The following is a 19305-nucleotide window of genomic DNA, read 5'->3' as shown; positions in this document are numbered from 1 at the left end:
CACGTATGTGCTGGTCCCTCTCATGCCAGATGTGCACGTGCTGTGTGATCTTGTTTAAGATCTTACATGTACTGACAATATCTTCCTTTAGGGATGAGTGAAGGGGAGACTGGGCGGGGCTGCACGTATGTGCTGGTCTCTCTCATGCCAGACGTGCACGTGCTGTGTGATCTTGTTTAAGATCTTACATGTACTGACAATATCTTCCTTTAGGGATGAATGAAGGGGAGACTGGGCGGGGCTGCACGTATGTGCTGGTCTCTCTCATGCCAGACGTGCACGTGCTGTGTGATCTTGTTTAAGATCTTACATGTACTGACAATATCTTCCTTTAGGGATGAGTGAAGGGGAGGCTGGGCGGGGCTGCACGTATGTGCTGGTCTCTCTCATGCCAGACGTGCACGTGCTGTGTGATCTTGTTTAAGATCTTACATGTACTGACAATATCTTCCTTTAGGGATGAGTGAAGGGGAGACTGGGCGGGGCTGCACGTATGTGCTGGTCCCTCTCATGCCAGACGTGCATGTGCTGTGTGATCTTGTTTAAGATCTTACATGTACTGACAATATCTTCCTTTAGGGATGAGTGAAGGGGAGAGTGGGCGGGGCTGCACGTATGTGCTGGTCTCTCTCATGCCAGACGTGCACGTGCTGTGTGATCTTGTTTAAGATCTTACATGTACTGACAATATCTTCCTTTAGGGATGAGTGAAGGGGAGAGTGGGCGGGGCTGCACGTATGTGCTGGTCTCTCTCATGCCAGACGTGCACGTGCTGTGTGATCTTGTTTAAGATCTTACATGTACTGACAATATCTTCCTTTAGGGATGAGTGAAGGGGAGAGTGGGCGGGGCTGCACGTATGTGCTGGTCTCTCTCATGCCAGACGTGCACGTGCTGTGTGCTCTAGTTTAAGATCTTACATGTACTGACAATATCTTCCTTTAGGGATGAGTGAAGGGGAGGCTGGGCGGGGCTGCACTTTGTTTTTCGGTCAGGGCAGACCTTGTTAGGGGGCTGTAGACAGAAGAGTCTGGTGTCTGACTTTTGCCCCCTCATTCTTTTTCCGGGGGTTCCAGTCTTATGCCAGCAGCAAAGCGCCTGAGCCTGGGACTCTTCTACCTCACGGTGTTCGCGATCCTTAGCCCCTATCTGCCTGACAGCTACTTCCTGACGGACGAGTTCCTGGTAAGTGCCTGAGGGTTTGCTTGCAGCCATCCTGTCTCGTATCCCTGTTCTGCCTTCAGTCAGTCCTCATGCAACATCTGATGCTGCTCCTACCCTGCCATGCTCTGTACCCAGCCTCCTGTAGCATTTGCTGGCAGTCCTCCTCTCTGTGCTAGGCCCTACCCTTTACCAGATCTTCTGTAATGTCCCTGCCCTCTGCCAGGCTGCCTACAGTGTCTGATCCTGAATCTTGTCTCTTTCAGGCCCAGCCCTTCTGGTATCGCTGTGTATACATAACAGTGTGGGGCAAGATCATGCTGTGTAAATACCTCACATGCTGGCTGGTCACGGTGAGTGGAGGGGAGAGTGTCCAGGCAACACGTGGGTTGCTTCCTCCTACCAGCAGATGCAGGCAGAGAGCACGCTTTTCCCAGGATGACATTATCACTACTACTTAGGGGTGGTGCAGCTCAGGAAAACTCCAGTTCCCTGTACGTACTCCTGCATTTTGCCTCCCCTCCTCCAGCAGATGGAGACAGAAAGTTTCATTGACACTGCATATAACTCAGTGTGCCACCTGCACTCCCTCAGTATTGGTGCAAAACCAGTTCTGTACCAGAATAGTACAGTTTAGAGGAGTTTCTGCCCAGGTTGGTAGGTCCTGGTGGGGCCATCCCTCCTGGTTTGAGGTGGACGGGCAGGGGGTTGGGGACCCTTGCTACTCAGTCACGCCGGGAGGCAGACAGCTGCTGGATCCAGTTCCCTCGCCTCCAGGAGCACTTGTGAAACTGTTGCTAATCTTCACCTCAGGGAAGTTCTTTAATTTTCTTGCCTTTTTCATAAAGTTTAAAAGAAAGCTAGTTTAAAAAAAAAGTGCAGGAGCAGTTGTTTGGAATTGCTTTTCTGGTTGGCGACGACGGCACGCTGCTGCTTTTGGCAGGCGCCTTGTTCCAGCGGCTCCTGCTAGTGTTTTTCTGCTTCAGGCAGTGCTGCGCATTCGACACAGGGCCGCAGCATGCCGCGTGGTTGCCAATGCACACCACCTGTGAGGAGATGTGCAGGTGCCTTTCGCGTGCTGGCCAGTGTTCCCGCGGAGATGGCAACTTGGCAGCGAGGTCCTGGGAGGTCTCTTCCTGCATCCCCAGTGCCTCTCTGGGAGAGAGGTCACATCGGGAGCGACGGTGGAGGCAGCGACTCAGCAGCGAGGGCCTGGGAGGTCTCTTCCTGCATCCCCAGTGCCTCTCTGGGAGAGAGGTCACATCGGGAGCGACGGTGGAGGCAGCGACTCAGCAGCGAGGGCCTGGGAGGTATTTGGCTGTGTTAGTGGAAGAGGTCGATCCGTTCCCAGTGAGTGCGGGAACGGTGGCCATTTTGAAGTCCTTTGCGGCTGCTACAGACGCTGCTGCAGGGGGAGGGGATTCCCCCCTCTGCTTTTGCTGACAGATCTGAGCCCTGAGGAAGCCAAGGGGAGCTTGGATGCTTTATCTGCTTTTTTTGGCAGGTTGTGTCCTCTGGCTGCATAGGGCTTATTTAGCCTGGAAAGCCGTGGAACGGCACATTTCCAAACAAGGAGCATCAGGAAGTCCAAGCTCTCTGGTACTTCTGCGTCTACCATGGTTCAGCAAGCCCTGTCCGCAGAGGGGGCGGCCAAAGATGACTCCTCTGACTATTCAGAGCATAGTGCATAGTCCCCCAGTGGCAGATCCTTTCCCGAGGGGGACAGAATAAGCTTCTGCAGGAGGAGTCTGATTAGGAGGGCGTGGACCCAGCCAATGGATGGCTTATGGGGTTCAGCGAATGTTTTTTTTCATTCCACAAGTCTGTCGAAAGGTTGGTGGCCAGGGAGTAGGGACACTCCGGATTCTGGCTTGACAGTGGGTGGAGCAGCGGATAAATTGTATCCGTTGCATGAGGTCACTCTGGTGCTCCTGGCCATCCCGAAGGTGGATGCGTCTGTCTCTGTAGTTACTAAGAAGATACTATTCCAATGGCCGGTTCTGCAGCTTTGAAGGATGTTCAGGACAGAAAGCTTGAGGGCTATCTTAAAAAAAAATAAAAGAATAAAAAAAAATATATATATATATTTTTTTTTTAGGTGTCTGCGTTGGGTGCAGCAGTTGCAGACTGACAAATCCATGTCCTCTCAGAAGACAAAGCAGTCTCGGCCAGCGGACGTTTCATCCAAGTCTCAATTAGGCGCGTTTCCCTTTAAGGGACAGCTGCTCTTTGGAGGCACTGATAAAGCATCTGGGAGAGAATAAAGTTCAGGCCTAAAGGGGCAAGGAGTTTCTTTTCTGGATGCCCCCTGCTCAGCTTTACGCCGCCCCTTGGCTTTCCTGGCCATGTAAGCCCTGTGTAGCAACCAGGACCGAGTCAGAGGAAAAAGTAGAAGCGTCATCCGACTCCTCCAGGAGATCCTCCTCACCTTCTGATTGAGGCCCCTCAGAGTCTTGACCTCCCCTGCGGCCCGCGAAGCAGCTGCAAATGTGGACAAAATGGCCACCGCTCCTGCACTTATCGGGAAGGGGTCGTCCACAGGCTGCATCAGCAGAGAGAGGCTTACAGCGCCTGCCCGAAGTTGTTGTGACTGACAACGAAGTGCCCTTTACCCAGGAGAGACACCGGGCGTATTGGCCGTGGCGCAAGAGACATGCACGTCCCCACAAACTGCACAGCTCAATCGTGCGGAGTTATAACAGGCGCCTGGCTGCAGCCATTTAACTGTAGAACAAAAGCAGAATCAGCTGAGGAGTCGGTTTAAGCACTCCCTGCCTAAAGCAATACCCCATCTCTGTCCCCCCCCCCCTTTTGTTTTGCAAACTTTAATCAGGCTGAAACTGCCCAAATGAAAGGGAAACCCACTTCCCTGTGAAGACAGAAGACTGGCTTCAGGCTCTGTCCGTCCCTCCAGGGCAAGGGAATTGGCCCCAGCAGTTTTCTGCCCCTACTGGCGAAGAATGACCAAATAAAGGGACATCAACCCCCTGCTCGTCCACCTCAAAGACCGGGGGGGATGGCCCCACAAGGACCTGGCAATCTCCAAGAATCTTCTTGTTCTTTTTAGCCTTGTGTGTTTTGTTTTTTTTAATTTTAATTACACTCAGACCGTAGGCTTTGCATCTCCATCATCTGCTGGAGACAGAGAAATACTGAGGGGACTGCAGGTGGCACCTCATCTTATGTGGCAGTGTCAAAGCTTTCTCTGTCTCCATCTGCTGGAGGGGAGGCAAAACCCAGGCGTCTGGACTGATCGGAGTACGTACTGGGAAAGTGGCATCCATAAATATCTAGCCTTAGGGGAGTCACGTAAGACACATTTGGATATTGAAGCCCCACAAAGAGACCGACTCAAAACTCGTAAGCCGATCCAAGGGCAACCATCCGCTCAGTCCAACTACCTAGTACCTACAATCAGACTTCAAGCTCCAAGCTCAGAAGCAAGGGCAGATTGTAAATCCAGCAACCCATTCGGCTTTCAGTCACCCAAAAGGGTTCATAGCCGACCTATGAACCCTTTCAGGGCAGATATGCTGTGCACAGAGCTACAAACTGGCTCACAAACTCTATCACTGCAAAACTGCATCATAGAGCCCGCCAGGCAGGAACCTCGAGCATGACAGAGAAACAAAAGGTTATAGCATAACCACAGGCATCCGCACTTTAGTAGCCACAGGTTGGCTCCCAACCTTCACTGCAAAACAAAGCTGCTGGAGCCCACCAGGCAGCATTGAGGCATATGATAAAAAGGAGGATTATTGTCTAGCCAGCCAAAAATAAAACTAGTTCCCCTAATTGTGCCAGGAATGCTACCTGGCCATCTGGTCAGCTGTGCTTGTACACAAACCAATGCAGAAGATAAATCAAATAGTGAACCACAACTGTAAGGCCATGGAATTAAGATCCGACAAAGTCTTATCTCTGGAACTAGAGGGCTGTAGATTTGCCTCTGAAACATCTGTTCCCTGTACATACCCAAATCAGTCCAGACTCCTGGGTTTTGCCTCCCTCCCTTCCAGTAGATAGAGACAAAGTTTTACTGACACTGCAGGTCAGTAGGTTCTAGCGGGACCATCCCTTCAGGTAGAGGAGATTTTTGAGGTCTCAGTGTTGGGCATTCACGCCGCTCTGTGTAGCAGCTTTATGCTCTGCATCAGGTTGCGATGAGTGCAGCAACTGCAGTCCGATAAGATTACGTCTATGGAGGATGTGCAGTAGGCTGAGCGGCTGGAAGCCGTGGTGGCCTATGGGGGCGGATGTCTTGTATGACCTGATACGCTCTATCTCAAGGTCAGTGATGTCTGCGGTTTCTGCCCGATGATTCCTTTAGTTAAGAAACTGGTCTGCGGATGTTTGGTCTAAATTCCCGCTGGAGTTGCTGCCTTTCAAGGGAAAGTTGCTTTTTGGAGAAGACTTAGAGCAGCTGGTCAAGCTTCTCGAAGAAACTAAAGGGCACAAGCTGCCAGAGGACAAGCTGCGACTCAACTGAGGTTTCTCCTCGACACGGTAACGTTTCTGGTCTATCTGACATTCCTGTCCATCTTGTCTTCCAGCTGGGAGTCAGAGGGAGGGAGCCGGAAGGCAGCTGTTTTGGAACCAATCCTTTCGAGGCCGGAGACCAGTCAGAAATGGTTCCGTGCCAGGAACCCCTGGTTTCAAGACCTCCCAATGAAGCAGTGCCAGCCCACTCCTTGGCACCATGCATCAGCGGTCTGTTAACGATATTTCTCGAGGAATGGGCCAAGATTACGTTGGACCAATGGGTCCTAAGTGTAATAAAACACTTTAGAATTTGCTCGGCCACTGAAAAATTTGTTCATGAATTCCCCTTGCACTTACGTACAGAGGCAGCAAGTGGTTCAGGAAAGCATCTCTGTCTCTTGGGGGCCATAGTACCAGTGCTGGTCGAGGAAAGAGAGTTAGGAAGGTATTCCATTTATTTTGGGGTCCCAAAGAAGGACGGTGCCTTTCTCCCGATTCTAGATTTAAAGAAGATGAATCTAGTGCTCAAGGTGCCCCGTTTTCGGGTGGAAACACTGAGGTCGGTGACTGCTGCGGTGCACAGGGGGCAGTTTCTGGCTTCTCTGGATTTGACCAAGGCCTATCTTCACATTCCCATCTGTCTGGACCATCAAAGGCTTCTCAGGTTCATGATCCTTGGAGAGAATTTTCAGTTTTGTACCCTGCGACAGCGCCCTTTGGTTTGGCGACAGCACCAAGGACTTTCACAAAGGTGATGGTGGCGGTAGTGGTCGAAGAAGAGAGCACGGGGTAGAAGGAGTTGATGCCTTGGTCCTCCCATGGCCAAAAGCCATTCTTCTGTATGTGTTTCCACTGTGGCTGCTGGTGGGCAAGGTCTTGTGAAGAGCAGAGCTTCATCTGGGGCAAGAGATTCTGGTGGCTCTGGAATGGCCACATCGGCCGTGGGTTCGCAGATCTTGTCAATCTTGCCATGGACAGCCTGCTTCATCTGTCACACCTTCCCAAACTCCTTCACCAATGGCCTATATTTTTGGATCAGGTGGTTCGCTTCTCTCTCGTGGCTTGGCTTTTGAGAGGAGATATCGAAGAGATAAGGGTTATCCAGAGGATGTGGTTAGCACTCAACTGCAAGCAAGGAAGAAGGTCCACCTCATAGAAACATAGAAATGACAGCAGAAGACCACCAAACGGTCATCCAGTCTGCCCAGCAAGCTTCGCACTTTTTTTTTCTCATACTTATGTTACTCTTGGCTCTTAGTATCCTTTTGGTTCTATTTCCCTTCCACTTCCACCCCCACCATTAATGAGAGATCAGTGTTGGAATTGCATCTAAGTGAAATATCTAGCCCAATTAGGGTAGCAACCGCCGCAATAAGCAAGCCACACCCACCTGCCCACCCAGACTAAATAATTCAGTCCTTGTTGGTTGTTTTCTGTATGTAGATCCACCTTTCTTCATTCCCCCTGCCGTTGAAGCAGAGAGCTATGCTGGATATGCATGAAGTGTATCAGTCTTTCTCCCCTGCCGTTAAAGCAGAGACAGTATCGGGCTTATTTGGTTTGGGGTAGTAACCGCCATAACAAGCAAGCTACTCCCCGCTTTTTTGTGAATGCAAAAACTTTTTTCCACGTTTCCTCTTGACGTTGAAGCTTAGAGCTATGTTGTTGTCGCATTAACCGTGTGTATGTTTATTGAATAAGGTTATTATCTCCAGGTAGTAGCCGTCATTCCCGCGAGCCACCCACTCTTTCATTCACGTCCTCTAGACTTACATGCAGGTGTGGAAGGTGTTTGAGATTTGGTGCAGAGAGCATAGTGTAGATCTTTTTTAGACTTCTGTGGCACATATTTTATCTTGCAGCAGGGGTTGACAAAGAATTTGTCTTTCAACTCATTGAGAGTCCAGGTGGCTGCCTTGGGTTGCCTTAGAGGCAAGAGACATGGTGTATCTCTGCTGGCTAACCCAGATGTGGTGTGTTTTTTTGCGAGGAGCCAAGCACTTGCGTCCCCTGGTACTTAAGGCTTGTCCTCTATGGCGATTGAACTTTAGTTCTTAAAGCTCTGTGTTGGGTGTCATTCGAACCGCTGCACAGTGCGATTTTGAAGGAACTTACTCTGAAGGTCATTTTTCTGGTAGCGATTTGTTCGACTCGGTGGATTTATGAGCCACAGGCACTGTCATGTAGAGATCCTTTTCTCTGGGACTAGGAGCTGTTCAAGAGGGCTCACCCTGCTGGCCGGATTCAGTGGCCTGGCCCAAGGTCTGATAAGATTTGAAATCCACGAACGACCTGCTGCATTGCCAGGTCCTACCATCTGCTGGAGGCAGAAAATAGTGGAAGTTTTCTGAGCTGCAACACCCCAAAGTAGTGGCAATGATGTCAAGCAGTTTAGAAAGCTGTTGAAGGCTGAACTTTTTAGTCAGGCTTTTGAAACACAATGATATGATACTTTATATGTAATTTTGATGTATTATTTATTTATTTATTTATTTTAATTTTTTCTATACCGGCATTCGTGAAAATATCACATCAAGCCGGTTTACAATAAACAATGGGTGATAACCGGAACAGAGAACGAAATAATATGAACTATAAATAATATAGATGCAGTTACAATAAACAGGGAGACGTACAACTAGGAGCAAGAAGAAGACAAGATAGAAACTTTAACAAAGAATGACCCTTCGCTCGGCTCCTGCAGGAAGGTGTGTGCATCCTGACCGGGCTGGGCTACAGCGGGAAGAACGCCGATGGCAGGCCGCGCTGGGACGCATGTGCGAACGTCAAGGTGTGGCTGTTTGAAACAACCCCTCTGTTCACTGGCACCATCGCATCCTTCAACATCAACACCAACGCATGGGTTGCAAGGTGAAGGGGATTCAGAGGCTGCACTGGAGGGGGGGGGGAGGAGGGGCAGGCTTTCCTGTTCAATGGCTGCATTTTTTGGGGGGATGTAATAGATGTGCATAGGTGCAGAAGAGAACCCCAGAGACATTCCTGGGTTCTGGTGCTGGTCCAGATTCTCTGCTTAGATCCCGGGTTCTGGTGCTGCTCCGGATTCTCTCTGCTCAGATCCTGGGTTCTGGTGCTGGTCCGGATTGTCTCTGCTCAGATCCTGGTTCTGGTGCTGGTCCGGATTCTCTCTGCTAAGATCCTGGTTCTGGTGCTGGTCCGGATTCTCTCTGCTCAGATCCTGGTTCTGGTGCCGGTCCGGATTCTCTGCTCAGATCCTGGTTCTGGTGCCGGTCCGGATTCTCTGCTCAGATCCCGGGTTCTGGTGCCAGTCCGTATTGACTTTGCTCAGATCCCAGGTTCTGGTGCTGGTCCGGATTGTCTCTGCTCAGATCCAGGTTCTGGTGCTGGTCCGGATTGTCTCTGCTCAGATCCTGGTTCTGGTGCCGGTCCGGATTCTCTACTCAGATCCCGGGTTCTGGTGCCGGTCCGTATTGACTTTGCTCAGATCCCAGGTTCTGGTGCTGGTCTGGATTGTCTCTGCTCAGATCCCGGTTCTGGTGCCGGTCCGGATTGTCTCTGCTCAGATCCTGGTTCTGGTGCTGGTCCGGATAGTCTCTGCTCAGATCCTGGTTCTGGCCCGGGGGCAGATCCCACAGACTCTGCTGCTCTCGCTGCTGTTTCTCCTCTTTCCCCCAGGATTAGACGCAGGTTTTCCTGCTCCTTCTTTTGTGGGAAGTCTGTGATTTTCCTCTTCTCTCTTTGCATTTTGCACAGTGCAGGGGGAATGCATGGCTGGTTCTGGTTCTCCAGTGCTGTACTGCATGCAGAGTCTGTGACTTCTTGGGGTTTCCAGTTCAGTTTTTATTTCTAATTTATAGCCCCATATTCTTTAATTGGTGATGGTCTGTGTCCGAGGTGTGGTGTTCTGTAAGCATTAAGTTTCTGTGTCTGTCAGAACTTCTCTGTTTTCCCAGTAAATGTATTGGGGTTTTAGGGCCTGATGTGATTTTATTTTTATTTATATTCTGCTTTTTGGCACTTCAAAGCAGATTATGTTCAGGTACTCTAGTTATTTCCCTATCCCACAAAGGGCTTACAGTTAAGTTTGTACCTGAGGCAATGGAAGGTAGAGTGCCCAGGGTCACAAGGAGCATCTGGGGGATTTGAATCCTGGTTTCCTTGGTTCATAGACCACTGCTCAAACCACTTGGCTACTCCTAGTGCTGCCTTTTCATAGGTAGGGGTTGTTGCTGTGAGAGTCCTGGCAGTGCTGTTGTGGTGAGGCAGGATTGCTCTATAGGTGCTGAGTGTGTGTTTTGCAGGGTGTGTGTTGTGTCACAGAGGGATGGTAATGGAAGGAGTGTGTGTGGCTGTTAGGGAGGTGACCCCAGAATGTGAATAATCTTGTTTGCAGGGTGAGCAGTAAGGGGAAATGTCCTGGTCCTGATCTGCATCTGTTGCTGTGAGAGTCCTGGCAGTGCTGTTGTGGTGAGGCAGGATTGCTCTATAGGTGCTGAGTGTGTGTTTTGCAGGGTGTGTGTGTTGTGTCACAGAGTGATGGTAATGGAAGGAGTGTGTGTGGCTGATATGGAGGTGACCCCAGAATGTGAATAATCTTGTTTGCAGGGTGAGCAGTAAGGGGAAATGTCCTGGTCCTGATCTGCATCTGTTGCTGTGAGAGTCCTGGCAGTGCTGTTGTGGTGAGGCAGGATTGCTCTATAGGTGCTGAGTGTGTGTTTTGCAGGGTGTGTGTGTTGTGTCACAGAGTGATGGTAATGGAAGGAGTGTGTGTGGCTGTTAGGGAGGTGACCCCAGAATGTGAATAATCTTGTTTGCAGGGTGAGTAGTAAGGGGAAATGTCCTGGTCCTGATCTGCATCTGTTGCTGTGAGAGTCCTGGCAGTGCTGTTGTGGTGAGGCAGGTTTGCTCTATAGGTGCTGAGTGTGTGTTTTGCAGGGTGTGTGTGTTGTGTCACAGAGGGATGGTAATGGAAGGAGTGTGTGTGGCTGTTAGGGAGGTGACCCCAGAATGTGAATAATCTTGTTTGCAGGGTGAGTAGTAAGGGGAAATGTCCTGGTCCTGATCTGCATCTGTTGCTGTGAGAGTCCTGGCAGTGCTGTTGTGGTGAGGCAGGATTGCTCTATAGGTGCTGAGTGTGTGTTTTGCAGGGTGTGTGTTGTGTCACAGAGGGATGGTAATGGAAGGAGTGTGTGTGGCTGTTAGGGAGGTGACCCCAGAATGTGAATAATCTTGTTTGCAGGGTGAGTAGTAAGGGGAAATGTCCTGGTCCTGATCTGCATCTGTTGCTGTGAGAGTCCTGGCAGTGCTGTTGTGGTGAGGCAGGATTGCTCTATATTTATTTTATTTATTTAAGGTTTTTATATACCGGCATTCGAGATCGCAGTCCCATCATGCTGGTTCACATAAAACAAGGGTGCATCGTGAAACATAAACTAGAACAGTGGTGCGGAAAATGCAGTTACATTTAACAGGGTAATTAAAAACTTGGCGGGGAGGAAGAGAAAGGACAGATTATAATTCAAACATGTAAAAACGATAGTGGAGATAATTGATTATAGTGTGGGCGGAGATAAGGAGGCGTGGATGAGATAAATCAATTGGAGTCCGGGAATGCTTGTATGAATATCCATGTCTTTAGTCTTTTTTTGAAGGTTGCGATGCATGTTTCCAGTCTGAGGTTTGTAGGGATGGAGTTCCATATTGGTGGAATGGCTGTGGAGAAAGCCCGATTTCTTAGCGTGTTGTGTCTGGTAGATTTAGGCGGTGGTACCTGTAGCGATCCTTTGTATGCCTCTCTTGTCGGTCTTGACGAATTATGTAGTTGGAGAGGGATTTGTAGGTCGATGGGAGCCAGTAGGTGGATATTTTTGTATGTAGTAAGAATGGCCTTGTATATTATTCTAAAGTGTATGGGTAGCCAATGGAGGCTTTTTAGGATGGGGGTTATGTGATCCCTTCTCCTAGAATTTGTCAGTATTCGAGCAGCTGTATTTTGTACCATTTGGAGCGGTTTGGTGTATGAAGCGGGAAGGCCAAGTAGGATGGTGTTACAATAGTCTAATTTAGAAAATATGATAGCTTGCAGAATGGTTCTGAAATCATGGGCATGGAAAAGAGGTCTAATTCGTTTCAGTACTTGTAGTTGGTAGAAACAGTCTTTAGTGGTTTTGTTGATAGTGGCTTTGAAATTCAGGTGATTGTCAATTAAGACTCCTAGGTCTCTTACTTGTATAATTGTTGTTGCTGTGCCTTGCTGTGTCGAGGTGATGGTGCTGTTCTCAGAGGTGATGAGCAGGAGTTCAGTTTTGCTGGAATTAAGTACTAGGTTAAGGTTGGTGAGGAGGAGTTGAATTTTTTGAAGGCAGGAGTTCCAGTAAGCTAGCGTTTTTGTAAGGGAATCCTTAATGGGGATCAGGACCTGGATATCATCAGCGTAAAGGAAATGTTTGAGGTTAAGGTCGGTGAGAAGTTGGCATAACGGTAAGAGGTAAATGTTAAATAAAGTAGGAGACAGGGAAGAGCCTTGTGGGACTCCTACTGATGAAGGATGTTGTGTGGATTCTTTGTTCTGTAACTTTACCTTGTATCCTCTGTTGCTGAGGAAGGACATGAACCAAGAGAGTGCTGAGCCTGAGATACCTATGGAGGCCAGCTGTTTAATGAGTAGGGAATGGTTGACGGTGTCGAAAGCTGAAGAAAGGTCCAGTAGGATCAGTAAGAAGGCTTGTCCTTTGTCAAGGCCTAGAATGAGGTAATCTGTTAAGGAGATGAGGAGGGATTCCGTGCTTAGTGTTTTGCGAAATCCGTATTGCGATGGGAATAAGAGGTTGTTTTCTTCAATGTAGTTTGAGAGTCTGGTGTTCACCAATTTCTCCATGATCTTGGCTATGAAGGGGAGGTTGGCAATCGGTCGGTAGTTGTTTGGGTCGTTAGGATCTAGGTTTGGTTTCTTGAGTAGTGGTTTGAGTGAGGCTAATTTGAGGTTATCTGGGTAAGATCCTTGTGTTATTGAACAATTTATGATGTCTGACAGTGATTTGGAGATGGCGTCAGGAATTGATAGAAGCAGTTTTGAGGGGATGTGATCCAATGGGTGAGAGGATGGTTTCATTTTCCGTAGGATACCTAGGATCTCAATGGAGGAGGTGAGTTCTAGTTCAGCTAAGTGGGTATAGTTGAAAGCGGTCTGAGGTGAGGTTGATGTAGAGACGGTGTTAGGGGGAAGCTGAGTTAGAAGTTTGCTGATTTTGTTGTTGAAAAATATTGCTAGTTCTTCCGCTTTAGATTTAGCTTGGGTAAGTATGATTTCTGGAGGGCTTGTTTGTGTGAGGTTAGAGACGTAGCTGAAGAGGGCTTTAGCGTCGAAGACTAGGTGGTGGATCTTGGATGCGTAGTAGTTCCTCTTGGATCTTAATGTATTGGATTTATAATGGTGAAGAGTTGATTTATAGGTAGATTGCGTGGTGGAGCAAGGGTTTTTACGCCATTTAGCCTCTTTTTGTCTTAGCAGTAGTTTAAGCTTTTTTAGCTCTGGGGTAAACCATGGTTGTTTTTTAGATGAGTTGGGGTGAGGTTTTTTTGTTGTTAGAGGGCATAGCTTGTTGGCAATGGATTCCGTGATGTTGTTCCAAGATCGAAGAGCTGAATTCGGATTGGTGAGGTCTATTTGAGTGAGATGTGATGATAAATGATTGCTAAGATCTTCCATGGAGCAAGTTTTCCTGTAGGTGAAGCAAGGGGAGGGTATGAGAGAAGGACTGTTGTCTTTTATTGAGAAAGACGATGTTATGAGGGAGTGGTCTGACCATGGGACCTTCGTGCAGGTAGGGTGCTGAACAGGTTTGATTGCTGTATTTACGAAGATGAGGTCTAGCGTGTGGCCAGCTTTGTGTGTGGGTTTGTTAACTAGTTGAGTGAAACCTAACGCCGAGTATGCTGTGAGTAAGGCTTCGCAGTTAGGTGATAGTGTGGAGTTGTCGACGTGGAGGTTGAAGTCTCCTAAGATTATGGCTGGGGCATCCAGGTTGATAAGGGAGGTGGTAAGTTCAACCAGCGGTGAGGCGTCTGATTCCAGGACACCTGGAGGGGCGTAGACAAGTAAAATTTGGAGTTTGTCTGACGAGAAGAAGCCTATTTCGAGTTTAGAGTTTGTATTGGTGGAATGCTGGGTGAATCTGAGGTCCTTTTTTGTAGCGAGGAGGATTCCTCCTCCTTTTTTTCTTCCCTGGCGTGGAATGGAGAAGAAGTTGTATGTCCCTGTAGGTAATTGATTAATTATTGCAGTATCTGAGGGTTTGAGCCAGGTCTCCGTAATTGCGCATATATCTGGCTTCACATCAGTGAGGTAGTCGTTTAGTATTACTGATTTCTTTGTTAGGGATTGTGCATTGAATAACGTTAACGAGAATAGTGTGAGGCCTAGTAGTTGGGTGAGGGGAGTGATCATAATTGGAGATAGGGTTTTGAGGTTGTGGTGATGGGCCTGTCGAGTTGAGTGTCCCTTAGAAGGTGGACAATGTGGGAGGATAGGGATTGGGAAAGGAGGAGGCATTTTGAGAATTGCTGTGGCAGGCGAGGGCTGTAGGCCTGTGAGGGTGATGCGTTTGTTTTCCTTATGTTGAAAGGGTGATTTGTGGACGTTGTTTGTTGTCCGGTCTGGCCAACTTTTTGTGAGAGATTCGTAAGGTGAAGGATACGAATTGCAGTGAGATTGACTCTGGTCCGTCCACAGTCCTCAGGGGCTGCACGAAGGGGCGCACAAAGGGGCAGGCCCCTTTGTCGCGCACCTTCGGCGCGCGACGCACGGCGCGCGACGCCTAGAGGGGTGTGTCTTAAATGGTTGCCCGGCTGACCCTGATTGGGTCTCAGGTAGTGGTGTGGGCGGGCCTTGGCGCGGTTATGCGCCTGTTTTTTCTTGCAGGTTTTCGGCGATTTAACAAGCGCGGCTGGCGCTGGGGTCTCCCGGGTGTGGAGGGCGGGCACTGACCTTTCCCTTTCTATAGGTGCTGAGTGTGTGTTTTGCAGGGTGTGTGTTGTCACAGAGTGATGGTAATGGAAGGAGTGTGTGTGGCTGTTAGGGAGGTGACCCCAGAATGTGAATAATCTTGTTTGCAGGGTGAGCAGTAAGGGGAAATGTCCTGGTCCTGATCTGCATCTGTTGTTGTGAGAGTCCTGGCACTTAGTGCTGTTGTGGTGAGGCAGGTTTGCTCTATAGGTGCTGAGTGTGTGTTTTGCAGGGTGTGTGTTGTGTCACAGAGGGATGATAATGGAAGGAGAGTGTGTGGCTGTTAGGGAGGTGACCCCAGAATGTGAATAATCTTGTTTGCAGGGTGAGCAGTAAGGGGAAATGTCCTGGTCCTGATCTGCATCTGTTGCTGAGGACATGGAGGATCCTTTACAGAACTGGAGGTGCAGGGATTCTGTCCCTTTCTGTATAGTTTTGCGTTAATGATAGACCCCAGACCTCACTCCCATGTAAGAGAATTACGTGAAGGCAGCCTGAGCTTGTAGCCTGGCTTGGCCAGTGCTGGGCTCGATGGAGCCTGGGTCTGACCAGTAAGGCATTTCTTATGGTGCTCTGTCTTTGGTACAGGAATGTCTTTAAGCGACTGCGCTTCTTAGGAAATAAGACGATCTCGCAGGCCGCAGCGCTGCTTTTCCTGGCTGTCTGGCATGGGCTGCACTCTGGATACCTGATGTGCTTTGCTCTGGAGTTCCTTATAGTCGTCGTGGAGAAACAGGTGAGGCCCAAACCTGCAGTGACCTTAATCTCAGCCTCTCTCCCACAATTGCAGTCCTGTTTGAAGGTTCTGCTAACGACATCACTTGGGCAGTACTGCCACATTGGGTCTCATGATATCATAACAGCTATTTCGTATTGCTGGCTGAGGAGCGTCCCGTGTGATGTATCGGGGGCCTGGCATAGTCCTCAGCTGAATGAAATGCCTTTCCTCTCTTCCTTCCCTGCCCGTCTCCTTAAAACCTGTCACCACAGCTCCATCTGCTGGATTCTCTTCTCCATCCTTACAGGTTATTGATCTGGTTCGTGAGAGCCCCCTGTTGACCTCTCTTACCTCTGTGCCAGCTCTGAAGCTGCCGCTTTATGTGGTCCAGCAGAGTATCCACTGGTTGTGCATGGGATATCCGCTGGTGCCCTTCTGCCTATTCACCTGGGACAAGTGGCTCAGGGTAAGAAGGGGGAAGGAGGTTTGGCGACAAAGAGCAGGAAGTGCTGGAAAAGAGAAATGGGGTGAAGTAGGCTGTTGGCAGAGGAGAGCAAGGGAAGGAAAAAGATTATTAGGAGCAGGAGGAAATGGAGTTAGAACACAGGGGGGGAGGGGAGAGGAAGGAATGGAAGTGCTCGCAGGGAAGGGAGGGCGCTAGAGTACAGGAAGGGGAGAGGTGGGGTGCAGGAGGGCACGTGAAGGGGATCTCTATCAGTAGGGGAAGGGAGAAAGGAATGCAGGGACATCGGTCTTGTTAAGAAATGCTAACAACTTCCCCACTCTCTTCTTCTCTGCCCCTCCAGGTCTACCTGTCAGTCTATTTTATTGGCCATGTCTTGTTTCTTTCACTTCTGTTTGCACTTCCTCTTCTGCGCAAAGTGCTTGTGCCAAGGAAAGAGAGACTGAAGAAAGCAGAATAAAGCAGCAGTAAGGTGCATGATCTCGCTGTTGTTGGACCCCAGAGGGTTGGGATGTCTGGCTCCAGAATGGAGTAGCAGGGGCTGCTGCAGGGCAGGCATGAAATATATTTGCAGTGCTGTGTGTGTGTGGTGATCTCAGTATTGGAATAGCAGGGGGTGCTGTAGGGCAGCAGGAGTGAGGTGCATTGGCAGAGCTGTGTCTGTGAGGTCTCAATATTGGAAAAGCAGGCGGTACTGTGGGGCAGGAGTGAGGTGCATTGGCCGAGCTGTGTGTGAGGGGGATCCCAGTACTGGAATAGCAGGGGGTGTTGCAGGGCAGGAGTGAGGTGCATTGGCAGAGCTGTGTGTGAGGGTCTCAGTACTGGAATAGCAGGGGGTGCTGCAGAGCAGGAGTGAGGTGCATGGGCAGAGCTGTGTGTGAGGGTCTCAGTACTGGAATAGCAGGGGATGCTGCAGGGCAGGAGTGAGGTGCATGGGCAGAGCTGTGTGTGAGGGTCTCAGTAGTGGAATAGCAGGAGGTGCTGCAGGGCAGGAGTGAGGTGCATGGGCAGAGCTGTGTGTGGGGTCTCAGTACTGGAATAGCAGGGGGTGCTGCAGGGCAGGAGTGAGGAGCATTGGCAGAGCTGTGTGTGTGAGGGTCTCAGTACTGGAATAGCAGGGGGTGCTGCAGGGCAGGAGTGAGGTGCATTGGCAGAGCTGTGTGTGAGGGTCTCAGTACTGGAATAGCAGGGGGGTGCTGCAGGGCAGGAGTGAGGTGCATTGGCAGAGCTGTGTGTGAGGGTCTCAGTACTGGAATAGCAGGGGGTGCTGCAGTGCAGGAGTGAGGTGCATTGGCAGAGCTGTGTGTGGGGTCTCAGTACTGGAATAGCAGGAGGTGCTGCAGGGCAGGAGTGAGGTGCATTGGCAGAGCTGTGTGTGAGGGTCTCAGTACTGGAATAGCAGGGGGTGCTGCAGGGCAGGAGTGAGGTGCATTGGCAGAGCTGTGTGTGAGGGTCTCAGTACTGGAATAGCAGGGGGTGCTGCAGGGCAGGAGTGAGGTGCATTGGCAGAGCTGTGTGTGGGGTCTCAGTACTGGAATAGCAGGAGCTGCTGCAGGGCAGGAGTGAGGTGCATTGGCAGAGCTGTGTGTGAGGGTCTCAGTACTGGAATAGCAGGGGGTGCTGCAGGGCAGGAGTGAGGTGCATTAGCAGAGCTGTGTGTGGGGTCTCAGTACTGGAATAGCAGGAGCTGCTGCAGGGCAGCAGTGAGGTGCATTGGCAGAGCACACGCTCACTCCTTTTCCTCTCCCTCCCATCGTTGCAGATTATACAAGGAATCATGGGCGCGTCCCAGGTCCTGCTGAAGCACTTCCAGAGGATGAAGACATGGACTCTCACATCTGATTTCAGGATGATCATGCAGCAGGTGAAATGACAGCAAGGGCTGAAGAGACCTAGAATTTGAACCCTTTTACTAAAGAACTGGGGTTTCTATTGATTTTTTTTTTTTCCTTTTTAAAAAGAAATTTTTGGGATTATGCCTTTTTTCGGCAGAACTCAAATGCCTTCTCCGGCCGCGACACTGAATGGATAATCAGATATTATCTTCTTTTGTATGTTGTACTTCTGAATAATGGTATGCCTTTTCAGCACGACAAAGTGAATTTATTTCCTGGCAGGGAGCAGTGAGTTTGCAGCAGCCTGCTGTGTCTCTGGCCTGATTGATGTCTGACAGAGAGCTGACTGTGGGAGGAGGTGCTGTGCTGTTTGTAAAAGTTAAGCAGGGCCTTCCTTTCATCCGTATTTAGAGCTGCAGCTCCAGCAATCCTCCTGCCTCCTCCCACGGGTTCTGGTGGAGAGTGAGGAGGGGATGTGGATGAGCTGCTCCAACAGGACACTGCGCATTACTACTCACAGGATCTCTACTCCTTTCTTCAACAGCATTACGATTTTTGGTGCTGTGTTTTTAGCTCAGAATCGTGTTCCCTGTATGTACCCAGATCAGTCCAGACTCCTGTGTTTTCCTCCCTGCCAGCAGATGGAGACAGAGAGAGTTTCACTGACACTGCCTCATAAACCCTTGTGCCACTTGCAGTCCCTCAGTATTTCTCTGTCTCCAGCAGATGGTAGATGGTACAAAACCTGCAGTCTGGAGAGAGGAAAAAAAGATTAAAAGACAAGAAGTTTGGCGAAAAGAGACTGATATAGGCAGTAGTCTGGCTCTTTTCTGATCAGCCATGCAACCTCCACTCCTGGAACAGGCACCTCTACACCAAAAATAAAAAGGAGCCCAGCGATGGGGATTTTCAGCAGCTTCTCTGCCTGCAGAGGAGACCGGGTGTTGGCTCTTTGACGCTGAGGTACTGTTCCTCTGCTTGCCATTGAGATGCTGGTGGTGCCATGGGTACAGGGAGGAACATCGTGCGGCAAAAGCAGAATGCCGTTCAGGGGTTTGCATCAAGCATGGCTGGCTAATGTCACTCTCATATAGCTCTGCTCAGGCACCAGCCAGCAGATACTGGACATGCATCTGTGGCAGATGAAATTTAATGTGGACAAGTGCAAGGTGTTTATGTAGGGAAAAATAACCCTTGCTAAAGTTACACAATGTTAGGTTCCATATTAGGAGCTACCACCCAGGAAAGAGATCTAGGCGACATAGTGGCTCATACATTGAAATCGTCGGCTCAGTGTGCTGCAGCAGTCAAAAAAGAATATTAGGAAGGGAATGGTTAATAAAACGGAAAATGTCATAATGCCTCTGTATTGCTCCATGGTGAGACCGCACCTTGAATACTGTGTACAATTCTGGTCACCAGGTCTTACTGTTCTTTTCTTTTTTTGAAAAACCCCAACCGGGTCAGCACTGCAGGTTTTGCACCACCTCCAGCTGCTGGAGACAGAGAAATACTGAAGAGACGCAGGCAGCACTTAGCTTTAAGAGGGGGCACTCTTGAAGTTTTTAATCTGTCTCCATCTGCTGGAAGGGAGGCATAACCTCAGCAGTCGGGACTGATCCGTGGTACTACAGGAACGAAAATTATCAGGTAAGAACCAATT

The 19305-nt window shown here is 49.6% G+C and overlaps 1 protein-coding gene across 1 annotated transcript in view; it reads left to right on the top strand.

Moving 5' to 3' along the window:
* LPCAT3 (lysophosphatidylcholine acyltransferase 3) overlaps positions 1-17897 on the top strand; it is a 34142-nt gene extending 16245 nt beyond the window's left edge. The window contains exons 7-13 of the mRNA XM_029581869.1: positions 1077-1185; positions 1428-1514; positions 8348-8514; positions 15215-15362; positions 15652-15810; positions 16151-16279; positions 17570-17897. Coding sequence (XP_029437729.1) covers positions 1077-1185; positions 1428-1514; positions 8348-8514; positions 15215-15362; positions 15652-15810; positions 16151-16267 — 787 coding nt within the window. The 3' untranslated portion in view covers positions 16268-16279; positions 17570-17897. The remainder of the gene's footprint in view (positions 1-1076; positions 1186-1427; positions 1515-8347; positions 8515-15214; positions 15363-15651; positions 15811-16150; positions 16280-17569) is intronic.
* The last annotated feature ends 1408 nt before the right edge of the window (positions 17898-19305 follow it).

The sequence above is a fragment of the Rhinatrema bivittatum genome, chromosome 16, assembly GCF_901001135.1.
Source record: "Rhinatrema bivittatum chromosome 16, aRhiBiv1.1, whole genome shotgun sequence".
NCBI lineage: Eukaryota > Metazoa > Chordata > Amphibia > Gymnophiona > Rhinatrematidae > Rhinatrema > Rhinatrema bivittatum.
Note: the sequence above shows the minus strand (reverse complement) of the source record. Positions and strands in the feature narration are given on the sequence as shown.